Source organism: Olea europaea, unplaced genomic scaffold (assembly GCF_002742605.1).
Source record: "Olea europaea var. sylvestris unplaced genomic scaffold, O_europaea_v1 scaffold2999, whole genome shotgun sequence".
NCBI lineage: Eukaryota > Viridiplantae > Streptophyta > Magnoliopsida > Lamiales > Oleaceae > Olea > Olea europaea.
Genome location: NW_019248641.1, coordinates 23,513 through 31,808, shown reverse-complemented (window position 1 = coordinate 31,808; position 8,296 = coordinate 23,513). Strand labels below are relative to the sequence as shown.

General features: G+C 37.5%; 1 protein-coding gene across 2 annotated transcripts; it reads right to left on the bottom strand.

The window, feature by feature from the left end:
* Window positions 1–464: 464 nt before the first annotated feature.
* On the bottom strand, window positions 465–7,732 carry LOC111384765 (cellulose synthase A catalytic subunit 2 [UDP-forming]-like). Of its 2 annotated transcripts, XM_023009088.1 has the most exons (15): window positions 7,536–7,732; window positions 7,189–7,443; window positions 6,052–6,247; window positions 5,777–5,973; window positions 5,589–5,682; window positions 5,339–5,507; window positions 4,330–4,596; window positions 3,905–4,250; window positions 3,639–3,776; window positions 3,045–3,170; window positions 2,703–2,915; window positions 2,349–2,622; window positions 1,981–2,177; window positions 1,544–1,894; window positions 465–1,348 (listed from the first exon to the last, which is right to left on the bottom strand). In XM_023009088.1, exons 2-15 carry the CDS (start codon window positions 7,273–7,275, stop codon window positions 764–766), a joined length of 3,240 nt encoding a protein of 1,079 aa, XP_022864856.1. In that variant the 5' UTR covers window positions 7,276–7,443; window positions 7,536–7,732; the 3' UTR covers window positions 465–763. The 2 variants fall into 2 exon arrangements, with proteins under 2 accessions (XP_022864856.1, XP_022864857.1); XM_023009089.1 differs by lacking the exons at window positions 5,339–5,507; window positions 5,589–5,682; window positions 5,777–5,973; ... (1 more) ...; window positions 7,189–7,443; window positions 7,536–7,732 and adding an exon at window positions 4,683–5,290.
* Between the last annotated feature and the right edge of the window lie 564 nt (window positions 7,733–8,296).

Sequence of the window (8,296 nt, the reverse complement as noted above, 5' to 3'; positions counted from 1 at the left end):
GAGAGAGAGAGAGAGAGAGAGAGAGAGAGAGAGAGAGAGTATGGTGAATAAAAGTTTATTTTTCCAGGATTAATTTAACTGCTAAATCATATTTATGCTGAAATAATACGTGAACCAAGAATACGTAGTAGGGACACCAGCTTATAAGTTATAATTATTAATTATAATTTATGGACTATATTTATTGATGTGAACTATTAAATCTAGATTTGTTACAAACTTGTTTCCTAGTCTAAGAAGGAAAGAAAAATTACACAACCGTTCCATGTTACAGAAAAAAATTCTTTATGAATATATATTAGGAATTATTAGACATGAAAGATTAATATGATTTGTGTAATAATTATTCAAGTTTGATCTTATTTGTATACTATATTATCAAGTTCGATTGAACATTTACGTTTCTCAAAAATCAAAATTCTTGTTTGTTGGGCAAGTTTTTCAGGTAGAGCTCGCTCATAAAATGGGAGAACAAATTAACATTGAACCATATATATCAGGCACTTTAGACTTGAACTGAATCCCAGTATACATTAACTTAGTAAACTTGATAGCCAAACTCAACACAAAATAATCAAATATAACATTTCAAAACACATAATATTACCCCTTCACTTCCCAAAACTCTGTATACCACACTATTCTACCCTCAGTATAAAATCAATTAAATCGTGCAAAACCGTTCGACTAAATATATCCGGTTGCGCAAAGAAATCCCTTTCAGCATATAATAATAAACTGAAGCTGGCTGCCAAAATGCATCTCAGTCATCGCAATCAAGTCCACAGATTTCCAGTACAGGACCTTCTCTTGAAACAAAAGGGTTGATTCTTACCCACAGAAGAGTTAGTATTGAAGCCAGTAGAATTGACCAGATAACAATGACTGTCGGCAATCTTTCTTGTTTCCCAAACAATCCCTTGAGGAATGGATAGAGATGCACAATAACCCACAATGAAAACAATAGTTTACCAAACAATGGTCCCCAGGAATCATATCCATTATTAATGGCATCTGCAACGCCCACCACAACTGCAACTATGTTTATTATCAGCAATGTTATGGGTGGGATTAGTAGAGACGTCCACTTGAAGAGATATAGCTCGGAAAATTCACCATTAGCTCCTCCTTTTGAGGTAACGGTAAAGTTTGTGTTCACTCCTGCTAAAATCTTGAGCAATCCTTGAAAGAGAGCAAAAAGATGCGCTGAAACACCTCCAATGACCCAGAACTGCTCATTCCTCCACCAGTCTTCGATTCCAACACCGCCCCATTGCATCTCAAGAATACCGGTCGCAGCAATGGAGATGAAGAGAGAAATAAATACGATGCTTGCATAATTACTTATCTGTAAATTGACAATATTGTTAGCTAAAGCCTCCGGAAACAAAATCCAAGTAATTTTCTAAATTGTTGGCTATTACAGTCTTTTTTCTATGAATAGATTCATTAACATTTCAAACCATCATAATATCATATTAAGTAGGCTTTCTAGGTTGTTGAGAATGTAATCCAAAAGGATAACTCAGACACCATCACTTACCTCAGGAACAATAAATTTCCCAGTAAGAAGGCAGATGGCAGGCAATGTACAGTACACAATCAAAGGGATAGAAGTCCAGGGATATACAACTGAGTTTATATAAGAAATTCTTTCCAACCACTTCAATCCACCTCCATAACCATACCATATGGGGCAGTGTTTGCTCAAAAATATCTCAACAGATCCTAGAGCCCATCTCAGAACCTGTTGAAGACGGTCTGAGAGGTTGATGGGAGCTGACCCTTTAAATGCAGGCCTCTTTGGTACGCAATACACAGATCGCCAGCCATGGCAGTGCATCTTGAATCCTGTCAAGATATCTTCGGTGACAGAGCCATATATCCAGCCAACCTGGTTCAAAAATTTTGATATTCAGAATGTAATAAGGCAGCACATAGGCATTAATGTAATTCAGAGTTAAGCACTGAATTACTTACCTCCTTTCCCCATTCTGTCTTATCCTCATATCCACAGCTGATAACATGTATGGCCTCTTTTAAGAGTAATGTGGAACTAACTTCCTTAGGAATGCCACCATTTTCTAGTAGTGTTGAGGCTACGAATACAGGAGACTGCCCAAACTTCTTCTCAAGTTTTTCTTGGAAAACAATCGATTGATTTTCATTTTTCGTATCTGTGATGGAAAGATAAGTTGCACAATTCAGTTGGATCCATTTTGTTTCTGAACTTATTTTTGGTTCCTCAGGCTCAGGTAAGCGGACGAGCAGTTGGACATAGAGGATAATATCTGGAAGATCAAGTGACTAATATGCTAATATTGTTTTCTAAGAACAAAAAAAGTTACCTTCAGTTCTTTCTTTGACGGTTTCAAGTGCATGTATCTGTTTAGATGCCTCTTTTTGCTTCAGTGTCTTCTTCTTTTCTTTCTTCAATTTTTCTCTCTGGTTTTTTCTAGATCCACAGCACAAACAGCACCACTTCGGCCAGCAGTTACAAGTCTTGCTCGGTGGCTTCTTCTTGATAGGAGCATCATATCCATAAAGAGCTTGCCTTCTGAAGACACACCCTGTGCCAACATATATGGGCCCTTGCAAACCATCCAAACCCTTCATGTTGATCTGTCAAAATTGCCAAAATCATTTTCTGCTCGACGAGCAGAAAAGTAAATGTAGCCACTACAAGAGAAAAAAATACTTACATCGAAGAACACGACATTTCGGTTTGAGTATCTATCGCGATTATCAATCCCATCAAATCTTTGTGGAAACTGGACATAGCATACTTTCTTCCCTGAAGTAGGATCCATCATGAAACACATAGCTTCTCTCAGTGCCTTGCTGTTGTTTATGTAGTGATCGCAGTCAACATTCAGAAGATAAGGTGCATTTGATAGCACAGCAGAAGCTCGCACCTAAAATTTTACAACAAAAAATGAAGTCCATGCAATCTGAACTTAGATTTTACTAAAGTATTTTTTTTCCTTCTCTCACATTTGGTGCTGTTAGGCAAATTTACAATGTATAGGTGACTTAAGCTTTACCAGTGAATTCATGGCCCCTGCTTTCTTATGGTGCTCAAAACCAGGTCTCTTTTCACGGGAAACATAAACCAGACGAGGCAATTCATTTTCTTCTACGTCACGGACACCATCTTGACCAAGGAATACCTATTATAAGACAACCTCAAAAATTTAGAATTTCAAACATCACCATGAATTAATCAATTTAAAAGGCATGAAGTGACAATTATTCATGGCAAAGGCACTCCATGGAGTACATAGTATTATCATTGTAATTAGTGACTCGTTAACACAACAAATTCAAATACTAGTTTCATATCCTATTAGCCTGATTTTTGGTTATCACTACAATATTTGCACCTGCTCTCTAAAGAGGTTTCTTTTATGGAATATATGTCATTCTATTTTTTTTTTTTCATTCACATCTAGTATGACCATCAGATATTAACAAATGAGGCCAATAGTTGATTTTCTTATTTTTCAAAGTTGTCAGATTTGAATTTATTGGAATCCAGGGATGATCCAAGTTCTTAAATCTTTATAATGCACATTGCATATTGTAAAAGAAGAGTCGCGTACAGGAGAGCACTGTTAACAAGAAGGTATAACTCTCACCTGGATCATACCAGGATGGTCCCAAACATTGTTTCCAGGCCAGGGCGTTCCATCCTGCATTGTCCAACCTTCCTCGGGAACTTTTTGTGCCATAGACACCAAACGGTTGATCCGAACTTTGAACTCTTCATATTCTCTCTGCATGAGAAACAACATTAATAGCACCATGAAAAGAGGACAGTTATGCAGTTGATTGAGAATCATAAGAAACCTCTCTCTCTCGACCAAATAATCATATTCGATTTTAGAAACAAGAAGATACAGACCTTCATTGCACGCCTTTCCCTGACAAATGCTGGATGGACTTTGTTTTTCAAATAGTCAATCTTCTGAGAGAAGTACCATTCTGGAGCTCGTGGTTCTATACAGAACTTCTTGCAGAAGGGAACCCATTTTCGAGCAAATTCAGATGTTTCAGAAAGAGTTTCGAAAGTGAGCATGGCAGCACCATCATCTGATAGATAGCATGCAACTTTTTCGACTGGATAATCCACTGCAAGGATGGAAAGAACAGTGTTTGCAGTTATTAAAGGTGGCTCCTTCATGGGATCAACCGTGCTCACGAAGATGTCTATGGCATCTAACTCCGAGGGCTTTCCTTCTTTCTCATATCTAAACAGCAAGAACAATGATCAGAGTAGTCGTACACCAAGATTCTAAAGCAATCAAATTTCAGATCCCTGGCCGATACCTCATTGATAGTCGATCAAGGTATGTTTCTCGCTGAATTGGGTACCATTTCGGGAACTGATCAAGTATCCATGATAGTGCGAACCATATTTCACAAATAACTGATGTTATCCACAAGCCATATGCATCAGAAACTGGATGCAGAAGCCTATAGTGAAAGAAGAAGCCAAGAACCACAAGGCGGAGAAGAATTATCAATCTATAAGGGTTTATCTTGCTCGAAGCAATGGCTAGTTTCCTTGACAGAGGTTGTCTTCCTTCATCCATCCTAGTAGAAACATTCACACGAAATTAATAAAACATGAAGAACTAAAAAATTTACTCAAAAAACAAGTATGACGTGAATGAATGTACCAAATAGGAGTAAGAGATGCATATCTTGCCAATTATTAATTCTATTATCAAATCCAAGAATTTTGCTCTAGGAAAATCCATAATAATTGAAGTCGAAGCCATGGCAATGGGCTTGTGGTGGTGATCGAAATGCGTGATTCCTAGCATCGTGACGGCGGGGGTTGAGGAACGCAGCGGCGATGATGGTGGTTTTCGGCGGCGTGGCGGCGACGGTGGTATAGGGTATGGGGCGGTGTCAGGTCTTGGTCGGGTCGTGGGCTAGCATTTTTGGGCTGAGTTATGGCTTTCATGTGGGTCAGATTATTGGCTAGTATTTGGGCTAGTTGGGCTTGTTTGTATCTTGGTTTTAGGCCGATTAGGCTTATGGTTTAGTGTGTTGGGTTCATGGGCTGGTGTTAGGGCCTGGGTATTTGTGGCCTTGGTGTGTGTGTTAGATTGATAATCTAACAACTTGAATATTTAGCCTGTTTTGTTTGGTTTGGATACAAATCAAATTTTTAATAAATTTTGATAAAGTTGATGTAGTATCTGCTAAAAAAGTTTTGGGTTCCATGCAATGTCGATAAAATAAATTGTTGACTTTCACTTTAACTTAAATTTTAATCAACTTTTTTAGTTAAACCAAGCCGCGGCTCGGTATGGAGGAAGTAACTCACACAGGCAAATCAGGATCCAATTCACTCCCATCATTATCCTCTTGCTGCTTAACCACCGGAAATTTGTCGCTTTGCCTTTTCTTCCACTCTTCCATCCGATTCTTCCATGCAACACTTCCATATCCGTATAATGCAGTGTCTTTTTCAGGGATCATTGGCCTCGGTTGCACTAGGACACGAAAATAGCATTCTTTTCATTCTTGCGTGGAAATTTGAAGAGAGTCTAGAATAAAGTAATAAAATGACTCACGAGATGGTAAAGGTGACGAAGGAGATGGATGAATCCCGTTCCCTTGACTGGAAAATGGAGGCGGTACTATAATAGCATGTTGATCTGAAAAAATCTGAGCATCCTCAAACTAGTGAGAAAATTAAGAACTGGGAAACTATGCAGAGAGAGTTAAAGGGGCAGAGAGGTTTGAGAAACCTTTTGATTACCTCTTCACCACATGTGAAAAAAGGGATTTCAAGATCCTCTGTGGCTAATCTAGATGAACCAACATGATTGCCACATGCAGAAGGAACAGCCTCCGAACTTGGAGTAACAACTGAAGTTTCAATATTTCCGTAGTCGAACTCGTGTTCCAAATCATCAATGCTATCCTCTTCCTCATCACCTTCGACTCTAGGGCTACCTGTAGTTTTACATTACTCCATCATGTGTGTCTGTCAATGCTGCTAGTTTGCATCAAACAGAACAACAAAGGACTAACCTTTCACGCGCTTGTATCGAATCTTGCATTGTGGACAGGCCTGATTTCCCTCTCTTCTTTCGTACTCGTAGCAAGTCCTGCAAACAGGGAAACCACATTCGTTGCAGGCAACAAAGAGTTCTCCATCTACGGTTATCTCAACTTCATCTCCACAAATTTGGCATATTTGTCCACTTAGTTCCTGAACAGACTTAATCTACAGAATTACAAAACACCAAGAGTGCATCATTAGTCACATCTCATCAGAGAAAACTCCATAAGAAGCTCATCAGCTTCATTTTGTGCACCTTTAAGAAATTTATTGAATCCCCATTAGCTAATTATTTTCCAGAGCACCATTTGTCGTTTTCACAAGTCTTAATCACCAAAGTTCAATGTTTCATCATCACATTCTAGTTTTTGATTCCAACACTTCATAAGTATCTACATTGTACCATAGTAATCAGATTAAAACTTAATCGTGGTCAAAGATTTACTCGTGCTGCAAGGTTCAGCTTCTATTTCTGCTATTCCCATGAGGATACAGAACTATTCAGCATTTCCGTGTCTTATATTTTAGTTCTCACAATCACCCATGTCGATTGCATAAGAATGTAAAAGATATTATATAGTAATTGAAAATGTCAAAAACTTCTCAGAGCCGAAAAGCAATCAATCTGAGATTTTGAGCAAATGATACTGATATTGCAAGCATAAACTATCAAACATCAACATTTGAAGAGAGCAAACAGTTGGGAAGACCTGATACACCGTATAGGCAAAAGCATTTGCACTAGGTATTAACTGTGAAGTATCAATAGATTAAAGATACTGTGACCCAATGTAGCCTTTATATAACACTTCAAGCTAGCAAAGATAAATAAATATTATAAGAAAAAATAAAATATTAATACGTATTCATATCCACCCCTCTGATCAACAAATAAAACCCAATAGCAGAACTATAGGATTTCATACTGTTACTATGAAATCACAAATCAGATAAATAAATAATTTATCTCATCCAAGATATTGAACAAAATTCAATCACAGTGTATCTGCAGAACTAAATATAGAACCAAAATAGAGTTTGATAAAGCTCAAAATGCTGAAACGGGAGTCTACAAGACTGAAAATAAAACTAAAACAGAGAATTACCCTTCCAATTTCATCAGCATTGATGAGCACAAACTCATTTCTATTATGAGAACCAGCCACAAGTCTACCTCCAGTGTCCATCACCATTCCCAAAAATATCCCAACTCTTCAAATCCCACAAAAGTATTCAATCTTCCAATGTACTCAGACAACTGGAATACCTTAACAGAGGCAACTCCTTTCGTAAAAAAAATATTTTCAAAGCATAAATAAACGCACCTCAAGATTAACCTTGCATTACACAGAAAACTGAAACTACAGAAAAAAATCAGTCACCATTTAATTAAAAACTGGAATAGCCAGCTTGTGTGCAAAAAAATCCAACTCTAAAAAAATACAAAACCAACCTCAAGGTTCAACCTTTGGATATAAATTACTGAAAAAAAGGCCAACTTTTGTGCTAAAAGTTGAGTTTTAGAATAGTGAATATACCCTCATAAGATGATACCGAACACTACAAACCCACACTTAGGGAAAAGCACTGGTGAAAACGTTGAGACGAAAGTGATAAAAATAAATAGGAAACGAGAGAGATAAAACGCCAGAGGTTGGAGGACTAGATTCTCGAGATGGTTCGTTTATAGTATCCATAACGTGGAAAAAGTTCTGATGTGTCACGTGTGAGTGTGAGTGAAAATAATGGGGCCCAAAATGTGGTGGAGAGGAGTTTTGAGTTTGTCCCCACCGGAGTTGGTGCAGAAAGAGAAAGCCAGTTGAAGCAAAAATAATGACACTTTTGACACTTCAATGCTTCCTCATTTTGTTAATAACTCAATAAGAATTATTTTAACAAAAAATTAACTTTTTCTTATATCAGAGCTCATGGTATCGACCGTGTTCTTATTATTTATTTTACCTTTCTTGTTCTTCGACTCGGTGTGTGTAGCCCAAAGACTTTTTGAACCAGCTCATGCTCGACTATCCATGTTTTAATAACTTTTTACGTGTCTTTTTTAGTGTATTTCACATTTCAGACGAATTGTTACGATTTGGACATAGTTTTGATTTTGGATGTGAATTGTAGAATAATTGTTCTTATCGGGAAATGACTTCCATATGGAAGGATATACTTGTGCTTCAGTTGGCTCAGATTAAAAACACATCAAGA

Coding starts and splice junctions, on each gene's coding strand:
- LOC111384765 (XM_023009088.1), bottom strand. CDS start 7,275: ATGGTGATGGACACTGGAGGTAGACTTGTGGCTGGTTCTCATAATAGA. Junction 6,248..7,188: donor ATGCTGATGAAATTGGAAGG/GTAATTCTCTGT, acceptor GTAATTCTGTAG/ATTAAGTCTGTTCAGGAACT. Junction 5,974..6,051: donor TCGATACAAGCGCGTGAAAG/GTTAGTCCTTTG, acceptor GTAAAACTACAG/GTAGCCCTAGAGTCGAAGGT.